This window comes from Lemur catta, chromosome 4 (genome assembly GCF_020740605.2).
Source record: "Lemur catta isolate mLemCat1 chromosome 4, mLemCat1.pri, whole genome shotgun sequence".
In the NCBI taxonomy this organism is placed as follows: domain Eukaryota; kingdom Metazoa; phylum Chordata; class Mammalia; order Primates; family Lemuridae; genus Lemur; species Lemur catta.
Window position 1 is genome coordinate 67,940,606 of NC_059131.1, and position 26,416 is coordinate 67,967,021.

Below are 26,416 nucleotides of genomic sequence, written 5' to 3' on the forward strand. Positions count from 1 at the left end.
CTAACTCAGAAACAGGAGGTTAAGGAAGACTTCCCAGAGGACATGACAACTAATTTCAAACTAAAAGATATCAAGGAGTTAAGTACATGAGAGGGAAGGGAGAGGAAGTAGGGAACTCAGTTCAGAGGCAAGGTCAGAGGGATGAGTGCTTTCAGGCTCAGCGACAGTGTCACCTACACAGGAAGAGCTGACAGAGCTCAGTGAATTCTCGGGAGGGGAAGGAAGGGATTACGGTAACGGTGAAGGATGGGTCATGAGCAGGCAGGGTACAAATCATTCAGAACTGTGCATGTTCTAAGAAGGTTGGATGTTAGCCAGCCACAACATGGAGTTAGCTATTAAAGGTTTTTAAGCCAGGAAATGCAGCTAGAGCTAGGGTGTGGAGAATGGATCGGAGACAGCCTGAGAACTAGGAGCAGGAGACCAGTTAGAGGCTACTTTATCAACTCAGGAGAGGTGTGATGGTGTTTGTGCCAGGGAAACAAAAATTGAGATGTAGAGAAGATGACAAATTTGAAGATATTTAGGATGAAGAATTTGACAGAACTTAGTCTGACTAGAGACAGAAGAATGATTTCTGGCTTTGGTGACTGAATATGGCAGTACATTCCATTGAAAGAGAAAAATGCCAGTGGAACAGGCTGGGGATGGGAATAGGAGTGGAAATGAGGACAGTCTGGAGATATGGCTCATTTGAGGTACCTGCATAGCACCTACTAGATGGTTGGTCCAGAGAAACAGATTTGGGAACCCTTAGTATATAAGATGATTGGAGCTGGGAAAGCAGCGGAAACCATCCAAGGAGAGTTTGTGAGACGGATAAAGAAAAGAGTGAGCCCTGAGGAATATCATTGTTATCGGAAGAGGCTAAGGAAGAACATGAGGTCCCGAGGCATCCATACCACACCCAAGAAGGAGAACAGGAGAGTGTGGTGTCAAGGAAGCCAGGTAAGAAAGGTCAAGGAGAGGTGTGTGACAGTGTCAAATATGGAGAGGTTCAGTTAGATAAGAACTAGAAACTGTCCATTATATTTAACAAAAGGAAGATCATTGAAAACTTTGGCAAAAGCAGCTGCAGTGGCCTGGTAGAGGTGGAAGCCAGACTGCAATGGACTGAGTAGTGAATGGGAGGTGAGGAAGTGGAAACACGAGTATAAGCAACAATGATTTTATGGTAAAACTCAAGTACATTTAACCCCCTAGACAGACAGACAGACAGATACACGCGCGTGCGTGTATACTTCCAACAGTTTGAAATACATTAGAAATACATTAGATTCTAAAAAAGTCTTACTCTGTGAAGATGAGGATGGAAAAGTCTACGCACAATAAAAGTTGTTGCTATGATACAAAACAAAATCGTTCCAACTATTTCTTTCCACCAGTGTAAGAGGAGAACAGGATCCTTTTTCCGGATATTCTTGTTGTAATTTGGGTTGTCGTGGAATCTGACAGTGATCTGTGTGCTCCGTTTGTTCCTTTCCCTCTTGTAGTATGGTAGATAATAACCGTTATCTTCAAAAACAGACATTAAAAGGTTTTTTTTTAAAAAAAGATAAACCAAAATAGGGCCATCTTTAATTGCTAAAAATTATCTATTTTCTTATATAACACTAATTCCTAAGGTTTAGCTCCTTTTTAAAAAAAACACATTTCAAACACCTTCATTTGCCTTACTTTTTTTGTTAAATATAGACATTTTCTTTTATTCCATAAGCATTTTAAATTTTCTTTACATTACATAATAAGACGGGAAAAAATCATAAGGGCCTCCCCATTCATGACTTCATTAATAGTTCAATTCTTTTTTTTTGTTTGTTTTTTGAGACAGAGTCTCACTTTGTTGCCCGGGCTAGAGTGAGTGCCGTGGCGTCTGCCTAGCTCACAGCAACCTCAAACTCCTGGGCTTAAGCAATCCTACTGCCTCAGCCTCCCCAGTAGCTGGGACTACAGGCATGCACCACCATGCCTGGCTAATTTTTTCTATATATATTTTTAGTCGGCCAGATAATTTATTTCTATTTTCAGCAGAGATGGGGTCTTGCTCAGGCTGGTCTCGAACTCCTGACCTCGAGCGATCCACCCGCCTTGGCCTCCCAGACGGCCAGGATTACAGGCGTGAGCCGGTTCAATTCTTTAAATACAAGAATTACTACTCAATCTTCCTTCAAGATATTTCAAGCTTTCCTTTTACTTGGTATCAATAAAATACCAAATTTACCACTAGTCATTCTTCATAAGATGAATGAAAAACATCCCATCATGCTCTTTGGTTCAGTTTGGACTGTCAAAATGAGTTTGTCCCAGCAAAGAGCCTGTCTTTTTTGTCTTCTATTTTACTCTACGAGGGCAGACAACACAAATCTCTCTTACCTTGTTTTATGATCAATCTCAGATAAAAGCTGCTGTTTCTAGTTCAGAGTCTTCTGGGTTTTTTTTATTAATTTAAGTTATAAAGTAATTTTCCAGTTCTAGCATCTAGGGTAACTGATGGGGAATCTATGTTTCTGTTGGACGCAGATTTGAGGACTTTTTAAATACTTAACTGTTTAAAAGACTTTTACATCTGAATATATCCTAACTTTAAAAAACTGCTGCTTACTACAGGAATGCATTCATGTCAAATTTCACCTGTTCTTGACTTGCATACTAATTTCCCTTATCTTAGGACAAAATTAAAATAACTTCACTTTAAAAATTTTTCTTTTCTTTTTTATTTTTTTGCACCAACTAGATGATAAAAAATAATCTCATTTTACAGCATTTTCATGTAGCTTTATGGGAAACACCTGCTTTCTTCATTATACAGGCAATTATATAATACACACGCTGACAAATGAGAGCTAACAAGAACTAATGTTTACTGACACTTACTATATGCCAGTCACAGTGTTAATTAAAACTTTACATGCATTATCTCATTTAGACCTCACAACAACTCAACCAACAGATATTAGAATTATCATCCCTGTTTTACAGATCACGGAACTGAGACACAGAGAAGTAGGGTGTGCTCAACCTAGTACATGGCACAACTGGGATTTGAATCCTGGCAATCTGACCCGGAGTTTGTGTGCTTGTTCATCATTCACAATATTGCCTCCTGAGACGTTTTATTTTCTATACTTCGATCAACTTTCCTTCATTTGAATTCTATTAATTTCAAATAAATAAATAAATAAAATGCACTATTTTTTAATCCAAGAATAATCACACTTACCGTATGGATACTGCAAGATTGAAAGTGCACCGTTACTGTATTCTTCGTGGGAAAACTTATCATTACTAAGACATTTGTCAAATTCATCAGACCCCACCAAGATAGGAGTTCTGGAAGGAGAATCTAAAAGAAAATGATAAAATATTAACTGTTATGTCTTTAATGAAATTGCACGTTCGCATTCCTTGAATAAACTGATAGTCAACCACAGTCCAGTTCAAACATGTAAGTCAAACAAATGATCCAAAGTTCTTGCCTTTGAAAAGCAACCACTATTACAGAGAAGATGAGTCATTTAAACAAGCAATTAGAATATGATATGAAATGTGTAGTTAAAAACACATACAAGGTATAGAAAGATAATTAGAGAAGTAGGTGGCCCAGTATTTGATTTCAATTAATTTATGTGTCTCAAAGAATATGATGTGATAACCAGATAATTTTTAATGTAAATATTCTTAATATAAATATTAAATATGTTAAGAGCTAAATGTTACTTTGGCATGGTCAGTGAATGGTTAAGAGTTTTTCTAAGTTCCATAGACAAATATTTTATTAACCTTTATTTTTACAGAAGCAACTGCTGCTTCCAAAAAATAATGCTCTAAATAATAATTCATTATTAACATCTGAAATACCTTCATGGTTTATGTGTAAAATATAAAGTATATAATAGTTCCTATCTCTGCAATATTCAAAAGTAGGGCAAAGCCAGCCAGGATTAGGTCTCTGAATACTTTAACAATATTTATAAAAGTTTATAATTCACTTACGAATTAAGGGTTTCCATTTGATTGTTGGCAAAGGAATGATTGCATTTTCATTATTGACAGATTCCAAGGCCTTGGGACTTGTAGGAAACTTTTCCGAAATTCTGACTGATGACTGCAGATACAGCTGGCCTCTATACATTCCTGAATCAACCATAATTATATCATGTCAATTATGTCAATTATGCAATGATTTTTTTAAAAAGGTTTTTTGATTTATTAAAATTAGATTAATTCCAGTTATTTCTTCATGTGCTACTTAGCTCTTTTCAAAGAAAAAACATGCCTGAAGCACTCAAAAATAAACTCAATGGTTATTCAACAAAAACAGGGAGAAAAAGTTACACACAAGGTCCCTATGATTTTTCTCATAAATAGCACATTTTTAATAATTGCAGGAAAACTACTCCAATAGGAAAACTCAAAGATAGAAAGTCATTATATTGTCATGAAACAAATAGCTTAGATGAAGTAACTTTCTTTTTAATTTTTAAAACTTTTAATATGAAGGGGTGAGAGGTTGTAAGGAGGGGTGTTCAGTTGTCTTGTTTGTTTTTGTTGAGACAGAGTCTCACTCTGCCACCCTGGATAGAGTGCAGTGGCGTCACTGTAGCTCACTGCAACCTCCAACTCCTGGGCTCTAAGCAATCCTTCTGCCTCAGCCTCCCAGGTAGTTGGGGCTACAGGCATGTGCCACAATGCCCACCTGGGTTTTTTTTTCTTTCTTTTTGGTAGAGACAGGGTCTCACTCTTGCTCAGGCTAGTCTCGAATTTCTGAGCTCAAGAAATCCTCGTGCCCAGCAGAAGTAACTTTTTCCTTAAAGAAGGTTACCTGGGCCAGGCACAGTGGCTCACACCTGTAATCCTAGCACTCTGGGAGCCCAAGGTGGGCGGATCGCTCGAGGTCAGAAGTTCGAGACCAGCCTGAGCAAGAGTGAGACCCCATCTCTACTAAAACAGAAAGAAATTATCTGGCCAACTAAAATATATATAGAAAAAAAAAATTAGCTGGGCATGGTGGTGCATGTCTGTAGTCCCAGCTACTCGGGAGGCTGAGGCAGGAGGATCGCTTAAGCCCAGGAGTTTGAGGTTGCTGTGAGCTAGGCTGATGCCACGGCACTCACTCTAGCCCAGGCAACAAAGCGACACTCTGTCTCAAAAAAAAAAAAAAAAAAGAAAGTTACCTGAACACTTAAAAGGCTAGAAATATTGTTAACAATTCAGTCAAATACTATCATAACACACTTACGATATGTTATTTCTTCAAAAATTCTTGCTTTTCATTCAGACTGACAGGTGGGTGGCGTATGGATGGAGCTTACAGAATTTTATGAGTATTTGATGACCCAAACTAGTTCACATAATTAGACTTGAGAGTTTTCAAAATTTATTACATATTTTTGTTTTATTTTGCTTTTTAGAGATGGGAGTCTTGCTGTGTTGCCCAGGTTGGTCTCAACTCCTAGCCTCAAGTGATCCTCCTGTCTCAGCCTTCCAAGTAGCTGTGATTACAGACATAAGCAATTGTGCCTTGCTCCCCCAATTTATCATATGAAAGGCTTTCAATTGCTCATAAGCACATCAGAATTTTGTTTTTCAGATTGGTTTTATAGATGTACAGAAAAAATAATAAACCTAATCTTAAAGGGAGGGTGCAAATTGATATGGATGAAAATATAAATACAACTGTAAATGCAAATATAAAGAGTTGTAGACTTTGAAGATATATAAGTAATTTTAAACCATGCTATATCATGAGAACATTTCTAAGCCTTTCTAATATAGGTCTCAGAGAAAAAGAACATGTTATAGTAATCAAAAGTTTCAGAACTGAACAAATGGAAAAATAGCAGGAATGGAAATCAAAGTATAAACCTTAAAGGCAATCTAAATCAGAGAATGTTTTAGGAATTAAAACTACTATAAGCTGGGTGAAGGGGCTCATGCCTATAATCCTAGCAGTCTGGGAGGCTGAGACAGGATCCCTTGAGCTCAGAAGTTCGAGACCAGCCTGAGCAAGAGTGAGACCCCATCTCTACCAAAAATACAAAAATTAGTCGGGTGTCGTGGCATGTGCCTGTAGTCCCAGCTACTTGGGAGGCTAAGGCAGGAGGATCACTTGAGCCCAGGAGTTTGAGGTTGCAGTAAGCTATGATGATGCCACTGTACTCTATCCCGGGCAACAGAGCAAGACTCTGTCTCAAAACAACAACAACAACAACAACAACAACAACAACAACAACAAAAAGCCCCCAAAACTACTATAGATACTCCTGAAGTAGGAAGGCACAATGTAAGAATACAATGTAGATGTCAATGTGTACTCTCACTAGATATGACACATTTACTTACCCAAGTAAACACTGTTTTCTGTGGCTCCCCGGGCAGCTTCTACAATGTCTTCTTCATCTTCTAAAACTTCATTATTAGATGTATAACTTGTATCATCAAAAAGACTGATGGGAATGACTTTCCCATCCTTGACTAACCAGGCAGATGCAATTGGAGTACAAAACTAAACAAAAACAAAAGAAAGATCTTAAATAATTTAAGCAGCAGTTATGTAGTTTTGACTAATTAAATACCACTTAAAATCACAAATTTATTAAGGCACAGAGAACAAGTTGAGAAACCAAAATGGCAGTTATTTCCCTTCACCCAATAAGTTCAGTCAAAATGGGAGAGGAAGAAACATATTTACGAATCCTCAGTGGTTTTACGTACCTGGTATTCCCACTCCAGATGTCCTCCCTTCTTACTAAATGCCATAACCTTCCAATCAGCAACTGAGACCTTTATCACTATGTCCATCATGGCGGTTTCATGTTCTTCCACATCTGAAATAATTTTAGATTCTTCTTTGTTCTCACTGGGCTTAAAGGTGCTTTCAATAAATCCGGCTCTAGTTTCCATGTCTGGAATATACCGAAGTTCAAAGTGGCCAACACTGAAATTCCACCTTAAATTTATAAAGGTGTGTTTTAGAAATTTAAATTTAAATAAAGGGATCAAATAGTTTAGAAGTCTTTTAGATTGAAGAAGCAAATACTAAAATTATTTTAGTGATGAGAAAAACAACTCAACATAATCTTCTAGAAAAGAGTGCCCTGCTGATTCATGCCACAAGAGGGCCCACAAGAACTTTGTCCTGATCCTTCAGAAACAATGGTTCTAAGAGTTGTGGACTGACAACAGTAAGGGACAGATTTTCTCTCAAAAGATAACAAATGTTCATACTTCCATATCAGAGTGATTTTCTCAAAACACATGAAAGTCACCTTAAAATGAGGTAGCATGCAGTCTGCCTTACCTCTTAATTAAAGGCTGGGCACACTGCATTCAAGTGCAGAAAAATTAATATATCCCAATAAACCAATGTAAAAGGCAAGATGAATGCAACTATTTTAGATTCAAATGACAACATGGCCTCAAGAAGACAATATGATCTAGTATACTAAACCGGAAGGTCCTATCACCTCAGCTCCAATCTTGGATCTCCACCGACCAAGATGTGGCAAGTCATTTACCCTTTCTTAAGTAAGTTTCACTGGCCTTATCCATAAAATGGCAGTAATAATGTTTCCTTTATAATTGTAAATAGAAAATCATTCAACTATCAACAGTATAGTGTCTTTATCACTTAGATATAAAATGGCGTAGCTATGAATTTTGACATCTGTTGAAAAAAAACTCATACTTAAAGAGCGTAGTTCTTAGAACCCCAGATCCTTCCTATTCTGGTAACTCAAAATTCTGTTAAGTTGAACACCAGCTCCTATGGAGGCTGAGCTCCCAGTGAGCACTCCGCACTTAAGGAAGCAAACTCCCATCGGGATAAAGAAGGTCATCTTGTCAGCAGATGCCCTGTTCACAGTCCAGGGAAAGTTGAAAGAATAAATACATTCTTAACTGAGTTTGAGAAAACAGTTTTCAGAAAAGGAAATATTGCATCAGATGAACAAAATCTGAAAGTCTGGTTCATTTTCAAAAGATAAAGATGGGATCTAAAGTTACTTTTACTACACAGGCAATTTAAAACTTAAATATTAGGTTTAAAAAAAATCAAGCACATGACAGGATCAGCATATCTAATCTAGGTATCTTACTTTTTAATCACATATTTAAATGTAAAAATTACATAAAGGGTTCATTATTTGAAGAAGGAAACAGAAAAGTATTAAACCAAATAAATATTTTAATACTTTAAGAAAATAGAGCAAAATTATTATTATTTTAAAATTAGGGTAATAAGACAAACTATGAAACTACCTACTAGACAGAATAAGAGTCAAATAGGCTTAAGCTCAAAGCAAACACATTAAATTTGTCTTAAGAGCATTCTGCCGGGGGGGGCGGGGGGGGGGGCGGAGCGGCATGGGCAATATATATAACCTGTACCCCCATGATAAGCTGAAATAAAAAATATAAAAAAAAAAGAAAATTATAAATCAAAAAAAAAAAAAGAGCATTCTGTATTCAAAGAACTTCAAGCTGCGAGGCTGCTATGAAAAGTATCTTTAACCTGAGACTAAACTAATACATAGTCATCATATGGGACTCCCTCTGGTTACATATCCTGAAGCATATGGTGAGTAGTTTAGGTCAGGATTTGTTAATAACCACGAGGACATTTTTAATTTAGGACCCACATTTCTCTTAAAAAACTAGTATGATTTTAGAGCAACAAAATAGTTCACAAAAATCTCCACAAATAAAAATCTAACGAATTTTAGTCTTAGGTGTACTTCTAAATAATATAAACAGAAACATTATCTGAATACACACTTCTCATTGCCACTACGAGGTCCCACAGCTCTCACGGTTTTCTGAGTGCGTTGCAGAAGGAGTATGTCTTCTTCTTCTTCCATTTCATCACTGTCCCACTGGCGACAACCCAAAGCAGAACAGATATACCTCACCTGAAAAGACAAATATAAAATTAGTAAAGGATACAATTCACAAGAGTTCAGAGACATTAAGAGAATCTCCGTAATTTTTAAAAAGTAAAAGGAAATTAAGGAAATGTATAAGAAGTACCCAAGTAATAAGAAGCATCAGTTAGATTACTAATTCCTATAATGAGTTATTTAGAACCAGAAAAGTATCAATGAATATTTATTTCAGGGAATGCTTTTAAGGATTTAGATAATTTTAGTCTTACTTTGGGGATTTCCGTGGAATATACAAGAAGAAATGGATAGCCAGTTGTGATACATTAGCAACAATATCATTAAAATTCTAGATGAGTTAAAAAAAAAATCAACCCCAGAGTTTCCATATAACAAAAGTATACGGTTTTTAAAAACCTAGACCTTTTCTAATAGCTTTTTGTATTTAAAAGTACCACTTTCAAATCTTTTTTTTTTTTCTTTTTTTTGAGACAGAGTCTCACTCTGCTGCCCAGGGTAGAGTGCCATGGCGTCAGCCTAGCTCACAGCAACCTCAAACTCCTGGGCTCAAGCAATCCTACTGCCTCAGCCTCCCGAGTAGCTGGGACTACAGACATGCGCCACCATGCCCGGCTAATTTTTTTTTTTCTATATATATTTTTAGTTGTCTAGCTAATTTCTTTCTATATTTTTTTTAGTAGAGACGGGGTCCCGCTCTTGCTCAGGCTGGTCTCAGACTCCTGAGCTCAAACGATCCTCCTGCCTCAGGCTCCCGGAGTGCTAGGATTACAGGCGTGAGCCACCATGCCCGGCCCACTTTCACATCTTTATTAAAAGAAAAAGGAAGACTCTTACTATGATTCAAACTAAAATCCTCAGAAAAAGAAGCATACCTTCTAGAGTATCAGAATTTTGTAGCAGCACATCAAATCAGAGAACAAGATGATCAGGTTCAATCCTATTGTTTTACAGCGAGAGTATTGAAATAAACATAAATTGAAGTGCTTGCTCAAAAAATGGCCAGACAGGCTATGGCCTCCCCAATACAATGCAGATGCAGGCTGGTGGAGAAGGCAGAGAAAAGCATCTGCAAGAGCAAGAAGGTGCTATGGACCTAACACTTAGATAAGAAATCATTAGAGTTTGCAAAACTCAAGGGTAAAAAAAAAACATGTTCCTATTTTTCCTTATTTTAGTTTAAGTCTATATATAAAATGTTCACATAGCAAGGTATTAAGGGGTTAAAAAAAGATTTTTTACATTTTTAGAAAGGATGTTTTTAGTTACTCCTAATAATGGATGTATATTACAAGAGACAATCTTAGAGGCAGATTATATCCCAAGAGTTAATAATATTGGAGAAAGTCTAGGTCATTAACAGCATGACTTTGTTGTCAGATAGATCTAAGTCAAATCTGACTTTGAAAGTTTCTGAACCTTTTATTTATTTATTTATTTATTTTGAGACAGAGTCTTGCTCTGTTGCCCTGGCTAGAGTGAGTGCCGTGGCGTCAGCCTAGCTCACAGCAACCTCAGACTCCTGGGCTTAAGCGATCCTACTGCCTCAGCCTCCCCGGTAGCTGGGACTACAGGCATGTGCCACCATGCCCGGCTAATTTTTTTTGTATATATATATTTTTAGTTGGCCAGATAATTTCTTTCTATTTTTAGTAGAGATGGGGTCTCACTCTTGCTCAGGCTGGTCTCGAACTCCTGACCTCGAGCGATCCACCCACCTCGGCCTCCCAGAGTGCTAGGATTACAGGCATGAGCCACCGCGCCCGGCCTGAACCTTTTAATGTCTCATTTTCTCATCTGTAAAATGAGTATAAACTTTCCTCTTCAATTGTCTTATTATAGAATCAAACTAGATAAGTGAGTAGCAGCAATTATTCTTATCAGGATTGTTATTAATCTTTGGAAGGTTCCTCATCTGTCAAAATGTGGGGGAAAAATTGTTACCCTTAGAAATATTGTGAAGATTTCAAAACAATGTACGAAAAAATCACCTGAGACACTATAGACCATATTTATTAATTCTCTTCCTCCTGCTATTCCTGGCTCTGCTATTTATTCTGTTACTTTAGATAAATTTAGTTTCCTCTTTCTACTTCACAGTTCTCTTATTAAAACAAATGATACCCTCAGGGGAAAATAATAATAAACCTCTCCTAGTAATCGTATGGTTTAAGAAATTATTTCTTTTTCTTTTTTTTAAATTTCAGTAGATTTAGGAAGTACAGGTGTTTTTTGTTTGTTTGTTTGTTACATGGATGAATTGTATCATGCTGAAGTCAGGGCTTTCAGTGTACCCATCACCAGAATAGTGTATATTGTAACCAATAGGTAGATTTTTATCCCTCACTCCCCTCCCACTCTCCATCCTTCTTAGTTTCTATTACACCTCTTTATGAGTATATATATCCCTCATTTAAGCTCCCACTTGTAAGGGAGAACATATATCACTTGTTTTTCCATTCTTGAGATACTTCACTTAGGATAATAGTCTCTAGTTCCATCTAATTTGCTGCAAAAGGCATTATTTCATTCCTTTTTATGGCTGAGTAGTATTCCATGGTGTGTGTGTTTGTGTGTGTATGTATGTGTGTTTGTGTATATCTATATATTATAAATATCTCTAATATATACACAAAAACACACCACATTTTCTTTATCCACTCATCAGTTAATGGGCACTTAGGTTGATTCTACATCTTTGCAATTGTGAATTATGCTTCAAAAGAAATTATTTCTTCTACCCCCAATTTATTCTGATTTTCCCCAAATAAATTCAACATTTTCACTCACCTTTCCACTATATGCACTGAGTCCATATGTAGTGAGAGATTTTCCTCCAACCAAAACAACGTCATCTCCAAATTTATAGGAAGACTCAAGAAGTGATTCAACTGTGAAAGGAACTGTTTCCATGCTCTCACGGTCTCGGTCCCACTGGAAGAGGTCTCCATCCAGGGAAGGAATAATCATCTTATTCCCAAATACCTAAAACAGAAGCTGACTTTTAAAAGGGTAATAACTTTAAAAGAAGAGTAGTAATTAAGAGCTGGAGTATTGAGCCTGGTATACTCCAGCCTCCTTCTAAGTAGCACATGAAGCAGCACAGTCCATCAACCAAAAGTAGTTTCAAAGAACTGCCAGTCACTCCCAGGGCCCATACATAATATTCCAGTAAGGTTTTTCTCAAACTTTCTTTGCTGTGGGCCAAGAGGGTGATAGATGAGTTATCAAAATAGAGTTTTATGATCAAATGAGGTCAAGAAAAGGTTACTTACTACAGGAGTTCTTACAGACATTAATTTGTCAATGTAAAATGTGATTTTTCTAGTACAGAATGTAGGCCTATTTCATCCAGGCCAATTACCATCATAGACTCCGATCCAAAGAACACAGGTTTGGAGATGTTGATTCAAGGAGTATCATGTCCCTTCTTTTATTTGCTTTCTCAAATCTGCTATGAAGTAGAAGCCTGGTAACTACGCTTAGTGGTTTATGTTCTCGGTTGCTCTTCTTTCTCTAACAAGGGCCTAACTATGTGCCAGGAGTATTCTGGTGGTTAGGATAGACCAGCGAGCAAAACACACTAAAAAGCTCTCTTGTGGAGCTTAAACAATGGTGTCGGGAGGCAAACAACATAATAAATAAGAAATATATCGGGGGCGGGAAAAAAGAAAAAAAAAAAGAAATATAGTATGTTAGGTGATAAATGCCATCAGGAAAAAAATGGAACAAGATAAAGGAGGACTGGAAAATATGTGTGGGGTGGAGGGGGTTTATCAATAAAGAACTCAGGGTAGAACCACTGAGAAAGTAACATTTGAGCAAAGACCTAAACATGAGAGAGTTAGCCATGCTTTGCAAAGATGTGCAAAGGCCCTTAGGTGGAAGTGTATCCATCACATTCGAGAGACCACAAGGAAAGTGAACAGGCTGAGAGGCAAGGGTGGAGGCAGGGAAAGCAGGCAAGAGATTAGTTGATGGCAGCGGAGGTGTTGAAGGAGGTCAGGTTTGGTATATAATTGGAAGGTAAAGCTAAAAAGGATTACATAGTGGAGTTCCTGCATGGCATGAGCAAAGAAAGTAGTCCAGGGCAATTCCAAGGTTTTGGGCCAAGAGTATCTTGTCTCTTGAATAAGAGTTTTAGTACATGTCTTTGTGACATTGACCTTAGGCATTAAGAAAATATATAACTTGATCTACTTTAATTAATGACACAACTCTTTTCCTGATCATCTAGGCTCAAAACCTTGGGAAAAGGCAATAATGAAAGAGGTATGAGTTTCAAAAAAACTCTAAACAAATGTTGGTCTTAATTTTTTTTTAAAACAAGATTTCTCTACACACTTTTTTGTTCCTTAAGCAGCAGAATGCTTTCTTTAAAGGGATGCTTACTTGAAAACTCCCATACAGTCACTGAGAGAACTAGGTGTTCAACTCATATACCCTCCCCTTTGCCCTTTGGGGTTCTGAATGATAAGTTAAAAATTACTATTCTAATTCACTCTTTCTTTCATTTTCTAGTTCAAATCCTTATTATCTCATGCCTGAACTAGTATAATAGCCTCTTTACAATTCTTAACTGGAAATTTCCTCAACCTAAGCTCTACGTATCTTCTAGATTAATCTCCCTTAGTTGGAGTTAAGCTTGTTATGACATTATTCAAAAATCTTCAACAGCTCTCTATTATCTTCTTATTAAAGACCCCAAAACCTAAATACCCAAAATCCTGTAGAGGACATTCAAAGTCCTCTAAATCTGACCTCAAACAACATTTTCACCCCCATCTTTTACTTTTCCCCACATGGGTAGAAAGCAGGCATGGTTACTTGAACATAACATTTAATGTCACTGCTATTGTTCAGTTATGTCATTGTCAAGGTCATTCTTTTCCTTGAAACACTCTCCTATGCCAACTCCACCCACTGAAATCCTATCTGTGGGTTTCATGGCATTATTTATGTCTTTGCTTTGAAATCCAAGAAAATTCTGGCAGTATAAGTTTGCTAACAAAAATCTTCCCAAGCCTTAATAATGTACTGTACTTTTTGCTATAAGCTGAGACACTATCACATTCTCAAAAATTGTTTATTTATTTCCAAGAAATATTTACCAGGTATGCTAATGTTTATACATTTATGTTTATAAATTGGCTGTTAAAGTAGTGCACTCACACCTGGTGCCCAGATTCTGTTATCTGATTCCATTCCACACTAAAAAGAACGAGGGTTCCTTGGAGAAATGGTTGATTCCAGGGCTGAGGCAAGGTAGATACAAGATAAGCTTTTACTATCTTATTATTCAAAGAGTAAGGCTGTGCTCAAAAAGGATGGGGGCATGCTACTGGCCAAATCTGGGACAATTTAAGCACTAAAATAATAGTACTGAATTAAAAAAATAGGAATTCATGAGTCTATACTAATGGATAAAATCATATATGGGGGAGAAGAGAGGGCTAGAGTTGGAAAAATTAGCATTTTGTAACCATTAAAGATTGGATCAGACAAGAATCAGTAATCATGCTAAATAGGTGGAAATTTTGATAAAGAGTAGGCTATTTGCATGGTCTTAAAGTGTCCCCCTACAGACTACTTATTAGTTACAAGAATAAAGAGTAGGCTATTTGCATGGTCTTAAAGTGTCCCCCTACAGACTACTTATTAGTTAGAAGAAATTTTTTAAAAAAGCACAAAATAGTAATATACTGGAGAACTTAGATTAATACCTTGATTGGGTGATCAAAATTAAAATCACCAATAAGTGTTAGATGTGATACCCTGAGAGAGGACACATTACCTATGTAATATTCCAGCCAAGAATGCATAACCCAAATCTCATCATAAAGAAACATCAGACAAGCACAAAGTGAGGACATTTCAATTTTTTTAAAAATAAAAGGATGAAGAGACTGTATTTTTCAAAAATATCAATGTCATAAAAGACAAAAAAAGGCAGTGAAAAAAAAATCCAAATTAAAAGAGGCTAACATGACAAATAAATGCAATACCTGACCCTAGACTAGATGCTATCCCAGGGGTGGAGGATGCTAGAAAGGACATTATTAGCTCAACTGACAAAACTCAAATATGGATGATAAAGTATTGTATCAATATAAATTGATGACATTAATAACTGTTCTGGATTATGTAAGAGAATATCTCTATTAGGAAATACACACGGATGTATTTAGGAGTAAAGGGCCATGATGTATATTTAACTTATCCTCAAATATTAAAAAAAAAAAGTGTATATGAGGGGTAAAGGAGAAGAAAGAGGAAAAGAGTGAGCAAAAGAACACAGGCAAGTACATTTGAATGACAATGGAAATGACCAGGTTGGGGTAGGTAAAATCTGGGTATATGAGAGTTTTTGGTACCACTTTTATTTGTGCAGTTTGATTATTATTGATATTTATTTTTATAGCTTGAAATTATTTTCAAGTAAGAGGTTAAAAGAAAAGAAAGGGCCAGGTGTGGTGGCTCATGCCTGTAATCCTAGTACTTGGGAGGCTGAGGTGGGCAGATCGTTTGAGCTCAGGAGTTCAAGACCAGCCTGAGTAAGAGTGAGACCCCGTCTCTACTAAAAATTAGAAAGAAATTAGGTGGACAACTAAAAATATATAGAAAAAATTAGCCGGGCATGGTGGCGCATGCCTGTAATCCCAGCTACTCGGGAGGCTGAGGCAGAAGGATTGCTTGAGCCCAGGAGTTTGAGGTTGCTGTGAGCTGGGCTGACGCCATGGCACTCTAGCCCTAGGCAACAGAGTGAGATTCTGTCTCAAAAAAAAAAAAAAAAAGAAAGGTAATCCTTGCAGGAGCTCTACAATTAAACTCAGAAGACTATACCATTCAGTTGAATGTTCACTGTAATTCTGGACATTTAAAGATTTCCAACTATTACTCTTTATCAAAAAACATTTGATTTTTAATAAATTCTCAAATGACATTGGTATACGAGGGCTGTCCGGAAAGTATCCAGCCATAATTTTCATAATTTTTCATATTACATGGCTGGATACTTTCCCGACAGTCCTTGTATATCCCACTCAATATTACCTGAGAGTTTTACCATTACCATTTTATTCTTTCCTGTTTTCTATTTCTTGATAACAAATAACAGATTTTATTTTCAAAAAATTAAAATTTTTCTTTTTATCTTTTGCAGAATGTCCAACTTGAAGTTGTCGTTAGAACAAATTTAGGTCACAGTATGCATACCCTATTAATACAATGACAGTATGTATTTAGTCAATATTATCTCCCATTTTGAGCTACATATCAGATAGAAAACTAAGTATTTACTGCTCTCTACCTTACAAATTATGTTAGGTATTCTATATTCTATTAACAGTAGATTCAAATTATGATAAAGTTAAAAAATAGGTATTTCAATTGCCCGGCCATCTCAACAATAGTAGCAGCTTAAAGTACAAACAGGGAAAGCAGGTGTGCATCACTAAAAGAAAGAGGAAGAGAAGTTAGTGGGTCTGTAGTAAACAGACAGCATTTATTTTGACTTGTTTCCTCTTCCATTAACAACCTCTTTTGTCCTAAAGCAGCAGCAGGTCCTTAGAGAATACAATGGCTCCTAAGTGCAAAAAGCAACTGTCAAACTAACATAAACTAAACTTCATTTTTGCTTTAAGGATGCTCTATGCACCTCCAAAAGTAAAAGAAAACTTACCTCTCTTCAATTAAAAATATGGTTTCAACAACCAAGATGATTTGATATGATTGATCATACTAAGAAAACTGCCTTATTTTAAAAGTTAAATCTTCAATAGCATAAACGCAGTAAAGTGCAAAACACAAAACAACAACAAAAAAGCATTATGATTCAATACTGAATCATCATGACATATTTCTGGACTGCGATTTTAAAAGTTCACTTTGAAATAGCTGCACTTCACTAATTGGCTGCTTATGAGTCATACTCATGGCTGATGACCTTTCCGCCAATCTCTGTCACGTCTTTCAGGCTGCATATGTGAAAGCAGATGGAGCTTTTCCTTGATAGCCTCAGAAGTGATAGATATATGCATGCAGTTCAGGTAAAGAGATGACATCACCCCTCACAATAGCATTACCTCACCCCCTAAGCATAGGAATGAGTCACTCGGATAGTCAGCTGCAAATCTCTTGGTAGAAAAAAATGTAGGTTACGGTGATGTATTTTCACATTCTACTGATTTGTCCGTGTAAGCTGCTATTTGTTCTGATTCACTGCTCTGCATCTCAAACTAATTGAGTAGTGACTAGTTTTCTCACTTCAGTCATTTTAAAAAGTATAAATTCTTGTTATCTTGTGTTTATTTCCTCTCTTTGTTTTCCCCTGTTTGTAATTATACAATAAAAGTTTGTCATGGCTAGCAAACTCAGCATCAATAATCAAGTCAGAGTCTTTATCTGTATAATCACAGAGCAGTTTAGTAAAGTAATTCAGTTTTGGTTTCTGAACAAAATCTAAATGGCATAATGAATACCAGTGGCACATGTAATTAAGGACTCCTATCTGAAATTAAAATGTGAAAATAATAACTCTCAATTGAGAAAATAAAGGAAGTACTACTACTATAATGAATACTCCTAGTAATAAAAAACAAAAATTCCTTTAACTATATAAAAAATATTTTTCCATTTGATTCTTTGTTATTTTTCTATGCAGCCAACCTTTCCTTCCCCATTGACACACACACTTTTTGGTGGTACATTCCACTTTATTTTAACTTACTATGAAAATCGCAAACATACAAAATATAAAGATAATTGTATAATTATATAATAAATGTAATATTATAAATACCCAAGTATCTACCATCCAGTTTCAATAATTATCAACATTTTGCCAAGTGTTTCATCTATTTCCATTTACCCACTACATACTTGTGTATTAGAGTAAAATCAGCTATTATACTCTTCAAATTTCCCTGATTGTTTCAAAGATCTACTTTATGATGATATATAATTCCAAGTCTACATATTACATTTGATTCTTTTTCCCCCCATAAGAGCCCCTTTCATTCCCTTTTTCATGCATTGATTTACTTCAGAAACCAGATTATCTGTCCTAGATACAATGTCCCACACTCAAGATTTTGCACATCATTTAACTCTCATATTTCCTGGAAAATATGATTAGACTTGGAGCTTTGATCTGATGCAGGTTCAATTTTTTGACAGGAATACTTCATATCTGGTGCTATGTACTTCCTATCATATTAGTGGTCTGCAAACTACAGCCCATGGGCCAAATCCAGCCTGGTGATGCCTATTTTCGTAAGTCAAGTTCTATCGGAACACAGCCACACACTCATTCATTTACATATTGTCTGTGACTGCTTTTTAGCTGCACCTAGACACCATATGGCCCTCAAAGCCTAAGATATTTACTAGCTGGCCCTTTACAGACAAAGTTTGCTGATCTCTGTATTATATCATATTAGGAGGCCATAGTGTTTGGTTGTCCCATTTTTAATGGTGTCACTCTCAATCCATGGATTTGAGGGAGTCAGCCTGATCCCTCCATTTAAAGTGTCCCATCAACTTTTCACCATTTTAGTAATACTTGATGACCTACTATTTCAATAGGGGAATAAAATAGTAATTTCTAATTTTACCATTCTTTCTGCATTTATTAGCTAGAATTTTTGTATAAAGAACTGTCTCTCATTTGGCTCTGGAAGCCAGAGTTACATACACTAGCATTTTCTCAGTTAGTGACTCAGACATTAAACACTCTCAAATCCCAAAAGTTGTATCCAGAAGTAACTCATTCAAAATTAAGATTGAAAATTTTAAATGGCTCAGGAGACTTAATGAGACCAATATGTTCCCTAACCAGGAAAGAGAGAAAAGGAACACAATGACTCTGATAGTTACAAAAGCCAAATTTCATGTATAAGCTATGATGCAATAAGATTTAAAAAGGAGAAGAGAGGGTAAGGAAAAGAGGAAGAAAAAGAGTATGGCAAGATGTCAGGCTCACCGAGTGTAGAGATGAGGAAGAATAAACATCCGCCAAGAAGAAAAATGGTAGTAAACAACACCAACGATCCTAAAATGTTTATTAAAGGGGTACAAATTCCTGCCCCACCTCAAGAACTCCAGGGAACATCTCTAGGACAGTTCAGTAACTGATGCTTACAACGATGATCTCAAGGAATTAATAAAAAGATAAAACTCACTGAGATCTGGAAGATGTAAAATACATGAAAAATATTCCATTAAAAGTGCTTAATCGTTGACTCATTTATTATCTGGAAATCCCCTTTGCCCAGGACAATGACTTTCTAGCCATGCTAGTAGTTTTGCAATTCAAGGTGGTGAGGCAACAACACACATTCGTCGTACAAAATCAAGACAAGTATCCACAGGAAGCTTACTGCACTTCATCCAGCCCCATTCCCTGGGGCCCTGGCTTTGCCACTCACTCACTCACTATGTGAACTTGGATAAAAATTGACACTTTACTGTTTTGTTTTGTTTTTGGAGACAGGGTCTCGCTTTGTCACCTGGGGCTAGCGTGCAATGGCATGATCATAGCTCAATGCAATCTCAAACTCCTGGGCTCAAGCAGTCCTTCTGCCTCTGCCTCCTAAGTAGCTGGGACTACAGGCGAGCACCGCCATGCCCAGCTAATTTTTCTATTTTTTTTGTAGAGACAGGGGCTTGCTCAAGCTGGTTTCAAACTCCTGGCCTCAAGCAATTCTTCTGCTCTGCCTCCCCAAGTGCTAGGATTACAGGCGTGAGCCACTGCACCCAGCTAACACTTTACTGTTTTATACAATTTCTCACATCAACTTATTTCAATTAATTCTCAAAATCACGCTCCACAGCTATCTTAAAAAAGTATGCCTTTTTGGTACCCAAACTATTGGTTAATGTTTTTACCACTTCAAGTATCCATGGGCTTCCTTCCTTTCCCCACTCCTTTCCAAGTTCCCCCTTATTCCTCCACAATCCAAATGGAAAGGGTTTGACATTCTCTTTTGCTGTGAGACTTTCAATGAGACTCTAACAAATAAAAGGGCTGTCTCAGGGAGGCATGTACACTGTAAGACAGGTATCTCTAATTGTGGAAGTATTTATATTTATAAAATTCATGAAGTGTTCATACCAAGTAGCAGATGTAGAATCCTGATAAAAAGCAGGAAAATTCTTAAAATCCTACTAAAATCAATCTATCTCTGAAACACTTTTTTCTCTCTGTTTTCTCTGACACATCATTCTCTCTCAATTTTAAAATGTTAGATTCTAAAAGTTTGGTCATAGGTCTTCTTCTCACCCTACTATCTTTCAAGCTGATTGACCTTCTGAGTTTCCATGACAATAACAATTTTAATTTTAACTTCAGCCCAGACTTTTCCTCTGTGAGCACAAGACCTATATAGTAAAATGCCTCCTTAGCATCTCTGCTTGGAGAGCTTCACAGTCTCTCCAAACTCATCTCTAAACAAATTCATGTTCTACCTGTTCTTAATTTACTACTAAGTTCTCCTTTGGTCTTGTAGTTTCATAAAGTTCTTCCTCCTTAAACTTCTCTTAAACCCATCACTTTATTTCACTCCACTTCCCCTGTTACTACCCCAGTCCATTTTTTTTTTTTTTTCCTTTTGAAACAGAGTCTCACTCTGTTCCCTGGGCTAGAGTTCCGTGGTGTCAGCCTAGCTCACAGCAACCTCAAACTCCTGGGCTCAAGCGATCCTCCTGCTTCAGCCTCCAAAGTAGCTGGGACTACAGGTGTGTGCCACCACGTCCGGCTAATTTTTTCTATTTTTAGTAGAGGCAGGGTCTCACTTTTGCTCAGGCTGGTCTCAAATTCCTGAACTCAAACAGTCGTCCCGCCTCGGCCTCCTAGAGTGCTAGGATTACAGGCATGAGCCACCACGCCTGGCCAACCCCAGTCCAAATTATCATTCCTGTCTGGACTACTGTTATGTAGTCTCTTAACTATTCTAGGAAACTAGAAAGTAGTCTTCCAATTTCTGCTCTTGTTCCAGTCCATTCTCTACAGTAAGAGTGATCTCTCCCACTTAAAACCCTTCCATGGTTTCCCAAGGCTCAGGATAAAATCCACAATTCCCAACATAGCTTACTGGACGCTGCATAACCTGGCCCTGGCCTACCTCAATGGCTCATCTCTGCTACTCTCTCCCAACCCTCATTCTCATTACTATCCTCAACTTCTTTTAGTTCCCTGAGCATGCCATGGTGACTCTCATCACAAGGCCTTCACACAGTCTATTTCCTCTCCCAGAGCTGTCCTTCGCCTCTTCTCTACCCATCTCTTGCCTAAGCAGCTCTTTCTCATCCATTGTATAATCTTCTGAGAGAAGATTCTGACCGCCAGACCAGGTAAGCAGTTATCCTTGATAGAGTTTCTCTTAATTTCCACCCTGCCTTGTGGCAGTTACTACACTCAATTACATTATTTACACTCTAATTTTTTTCACATCTGTCTCCCTAGCTGGCTGTGCACAGTGCCATGTAAGTTCTATGAGGTCAGGAATCACATCTGGCCTGGGCATTGCACAACCCTGCACGCCCCCCAACTTGCAATCCCAAAATAATGTATTTGGTTTTGGATGTGTTAAGTTTGGGTACCTGTGGCTATCTCACTGGGGTTGTCTAAGAGGCAGATAAGTACTTACAATATGCTGAGTGGTATGGTAAGTATGCTATACACATGATTTCTTTGAGTAATTAATCTTGATAAAGCAATGAAGATTATAATTATTAGTAGAGAAAATATGAGGTATTTTAAAAAGCATGAACTGTTGGAAAGAGGGAAATAAATAAATACAAAGAAATAGGGTTGAGTCTCAGCTTTACTACATCAGACAAATCTGAACTTAAGAAGTTAAAGCCTAATTTTCTCATATGGAAAAACAGTTAATAAGAATACTTACTATACAGGGCTACATTAATGATTAAATAAGAACAGATTTGATATCACTTTGCAAACCATAAAATGCTAATCAAACAAAAGTTTATGTAGGTGTAATGATCCAGGGCTGCTTATGTGAACTTCTAACAAAATTCATGTGTGTGTATGTATATGTATACATACATGTATACTTTTTTCTTTTTTTTTTGAGATAGGGTCTCCCTCTGTCACCCAGGATGGAGTGAAGTAACCTCATCATAGCTCACTGCAACCTCAGAGTCTTGAGCTCAAGTGATTCTCCTGCTTCAGTCTCCCAAGTAACTAGGACTATAGGCGCACACCACCATGCCCAGCTAGTTTTTCTATGTTTTGTAGAGATAGGCTAGCTATGTTGCTCAGGCTGTTCTCAAACTCCTGGCCTCAAATGATCCTCCAGCCTCAGCCTCCCAAAATGTTGAGATTACAGGCATGAGCCACCATGCCCAGCATGTATGTACTTATTAAAGAAAAAATTTAAAAACAAAAATATAAATTCTTACTCCAGAAAGTTCTGACTACCTATAAATTCACCACGAGCCTTGTTTTATTCTCTATAAGGAAACTTCAGAAAAGAACTATGGCTTATTAATACAAAACTTCAAAAATAATAAAAGCTTTTAGAATTCAAATAGCTGCTCCAGAAGTAAATTCAAGGGAAAAGCAGACAGAAAGATTAATTACGCCAGGTTAGTTATTTCCTTCCCAACCATGGATTCATAACATCCATTTAAAAACAAAAACAAAGTCTCAAAACCAAGTAAAGATTAATTCAATTTAGAATGAAATATATCAAACTGCTATCAGCTTTTGATTTATCAGAAATCTCTATCAAGGCTAAAATTCTTCTTTGACTATAACATAAATGATCTAAAGGATTATAAAGCACTTTATCAATCATTAAAGAAAAGCAACATTAAAGAAAAGTGTATTTTTGCATATTTTAATTCTTCAAAAATGATACACTATGTATGGAACATAAAATGGTAACTCTTAATTAAACAAAATGAGCAACTGACTACACTACCAGATGCCGAATTGACTTTTTTTTTCTTTTTTGAGACAGAGGCTCACTCTGTTGCTTGGGTAGAGTACAGTGGCGTCATCATAGCTCACTGCAACCTCAAACTCGTGGGCTCAAGTGATCTTCCTGCCTCAGCCTCCTAAGTAGCTGGGACCACAGGCGAGCGCCACCACACCTGGCTAATTTTTCTGGTTTTTGTAGAGACAGGGTCTTGTTCTTTCTCAGGCTCACAGAAGTGACTATTTGTGACTTAAAAAAAAAAAATGCTCTCACATTGTATTATGGAAATACCTTTTCTTATTTCCCTGAAAATAAAAGGAAGATTGTTTGCTAAAAGTCGAGGGTCCCTGGGAATCATATCTCAAAGAATAGGAAAGGGGCATCACCATTAGATGACCTAACAGGAGGGGTAATGAAATCAGTCAACAGATCTGGGTTATTAGTCAGAATGCATCCCCAGTGACATGCTTAAAAGGAAATGTAGAAGGAAAAAAACCCGAAATGATTTGGTATTTATTATCTTCAAAGATTGCAAATTAATACTGAAGAGCAGAGAAATACAAAGTATTTCATTTCATTCTTTTCTTCACTTAGTTAACCTACAAAACAAAATGCCTAAAAGAAAACTACCAGACTAGCTTTTTAAGCCTACTTCTCATGTTCATGATAAAAGAATACTGATTTTAATAACTATCTCTGCCTTTACCTAGATTAATATACAGTCAGGAAGTAGATAAACAATGCTCATGAATAATCAATTTCTTTATAAAATAGTGTCAAATCAGTTTCTCATTTGGCAATATGCATGCTGGAATAAATTAGTTCACAGCATTGCTTTCAGCCATGCTAAGGGATTAATAAAACAAAATTAAATCAAAGCATTATTTCCTTCCTATAATTAAAAGAAAGGCAATTAACCTAAGCAATTATTTAAATATTGGCTTGCTACATAATTTACAGTCACTCTTCAAAATAAACCACCATCTTAGATGACATAGCCAGACTCAAAATGTGCTAGTTTATGTTCAAATGAAAAATTGCAAAATGACTTGGACAACTTTCAGGATAAGTTAGAGAATCTTTAAAAGAGATTACAGATCCTCTTTTAATAAAGCAATACTCAAAAAGGTCTACTAATGGACTCTGAGAACCAATCAGTAATAAGTAAAGGTGTACCCTTTCCAAAGGCACGCCCCCCTTTTAAGGCCCTTGTGCTAGTCAGGATGAATGCCGTCTGAGACAGGGGGTGGGGGGACGGTGCAGAGCACCAGCATCATAGCTGTCTGTTTCTGCACCTGTCTGAAACAGAAAGCAGCGCCCTTGGGGGGAAACATGCCTAAAATAAAACAAAACCCCAAACTCTAAGTATAGACTCGTAATAGAGTTGTTTGCTCTTTTTAAGAGGAAAAAAAGTGCATTTGAACAGAAAACAAATATGGTTTCTCTAAATAAAGAAAAGATAAAGGTATTCAACTAAGTACCAACTAGTTATATATAAACAATTACAATATGCCATTGTAAATAAAGATAAGGAAGTTCTTTGTATTTATAAATGTGTTCCAAGACATAAAGGAGCATACAGTTCAAAGATATTATATCTACTCAGATTTGGTCAAGTGTGATCCAAATGCCAGCCAGAGACCAGAAGAAAAAACTAAGCTAATATGCTACAGAACAAAATTTTAATCAGTGAGGAATAGCAGTCAAATCTCCTTAGTGCTTTTTCAAGGTTGAATCTGCACATAAATTACCAGAGGAAAGCAAATCAGATTTTACCTCAGGTGGCCCATCTGAAAATTAAAAATGAGATTCTTAGCTACTATTAACTGTCAAAAATGTTAGGCTTAGAACCCAGGGCACATCTGTTAAAGCTAACAGAGTGAGCCTTGGGTTCATCATTTATTCTAACACACACATGCACAAACACACACAGACATGCACATACGCACACTCCTGGTTTCAGTTTGGTTTTACATCATTATTCTTTTCAGGAAGTTTGTAAATACCTCATCAACAGGAAAGAGCAGCAAAAGGGATGTGTGTCCCAAGGTACATCAACCTTCCTGCAGCATACAGTTCATTCTAAATATTATGTAAATCACTTGTTCTAAATGAAACTGTTAATCTCCCTTATCCTCCAGGAACTTATTTTTCATTGACATAATCAAAACACCACTAAAGCAATATAATACACTATTTTATATGCCTTTTGGACCAGAAAAGGTTAAGGACAACATCAGAGCAAGCCAGGAGGCAATGAGATATTCACCTAATGGTAATTTCTAATAATTTGTGCTTACTTTTAAAAGAATCCTGAAATGTAGTAAAAGGGGAAGTTCAAAAATTCCTCTAGATAATTTGTTTGAGTGTTTCATGTATTTGACTGTACCTGATTCCTGAAGTTAGAACAATCTTTAGAGAGGTCATCCAATCTCATAATTTTACACAGAAGGGAATTAAAGCTCTACTGGATTAAATAATTTAGCCAGTTCATACAGCAAGTTAATGGAAGAATCATGACTAGAACTGAAGCTTCTGAATCCTAGTCCCTTCTCCACAATACCACATGGCCTAAAAAGTTCCTGTGCTGCTTTTTTGTTATTCCAGAAAAAGTACATGTGATCCATAATCAATTCATCTATCAATAATAACTTAAAAATTATTATACAGTCTATTGAATCCTTTATCCTTCAGCTTCTCCTCATTAGATTAATAAGTAACTTTGATAATTGCTACACAGAGAGAATATATCTTCTCTGGTATTCTGAGTTTAATCTCATATCACTTTCTTTTTTCTTTTAGAGACAGGGTTGCACTATGTTGCCCAGACTGGCCTCAAACTCCGAGGCTCAACTGGCCTCAAGCAATCCTCCTGCCTCAGCCTCCCTAGTAGGTGGGTCTATAGGTGTGTGCCATCATGCCCGCTTTCATATCACTCTTGATGAAAGCTTGGAGAAAACTGACATTCTAATGTCGGGGTCCCCACATGAAGGTATGGATCTATTTACCATCACCTGGGAGGCACCTGCTATATTTCCATGCCAGTTCTTTCTGCCTGCTGCACCTAGCCCTCTTCCCTATACTATCCTGTCCAAGCAAACACACTGAGTTTCAGACAGAGAAAATTAACTATTTCTCACAAAATTAACTATCATGAACGTTAAGGACCTTCAGAAAATATTGTACCAGATGTGTTTAGAAAGGTGTTATTACTCTGTGGATCCAATTCAGAGCATTTCAAATGGCAGCTTTTTATCTTCTTATTGTGGTGTTTTCCCAGCTTTTTTTTTCTAACACTGAATTGCACAGATATCCAACTTTGGAACATAACTTCTAGATGCTGAGCAGCATATACCTTGCTGAATGACAGATGACTCAAGCTCACAGTACATTCGTCTCTCTCCTTGCTACTATGTTTACAAACTCACAAATATTCTTTCTCTTTCTGAGATAGAATCTTGCTCTGTTGCCTGGGCTAGAGTGCTGTGGTGTCAGCCTAGCTCACAGCAACCTCAAACTCCTGGGCTCAAGCAATTGTTCTGCCTCAGCCTCCCGAGTAGCTGGGAGTACAGGTGT

General features: G+C 37.0%; 1 protein-coding gene across 2 annotated transcripts in view; it reads right to left on the reverse strand.

Annotated features, from left to right (window-relative positions):
* Window positions 1-26,416, reverse strand: part of EIF2AK3 (eukaryotic translation initiation factor 2 alpha kinase 3) — a 65,733-nt gene that overhangs the window by 23,198 nt on the left and 16,119 nt on the right. For both annotated transcript variants that reach the window (XM_045550049.1, XM_045550051.1), the window contains exons 3-9: window positions 11,688-11,882; window positions 8,776-8,909; window positions 6,715-6,949; window positions 6,343-6,505; window positions 3,994-4,134; window positions 3,221-3,343; window positions 1,295-1,515 (exon numbers count right to left, since the gene is read on the reverse strand). In XM_045550049.1, coding sequence (XP_045406005.1) covers window positions 1,295-1,515; window positions 3,221-3,343; window positions 3,994-4,134; window positions 6,343-6,505; window positions 6,715-6,949; window positions 8,776-8,909; window positions 11,688-11,882 — 1,212 coding nt within the window. The remainder of the gene's footprint in view (window positions 1-1,294; window positions 1,516-3,220; window positions 3,344-3,993; window positions 4,135-6,342; window positions 6,506-6,714; window positions 6,950-8,775; window positions 8,910-11,687; window positions 11,883-26,416) is intronic.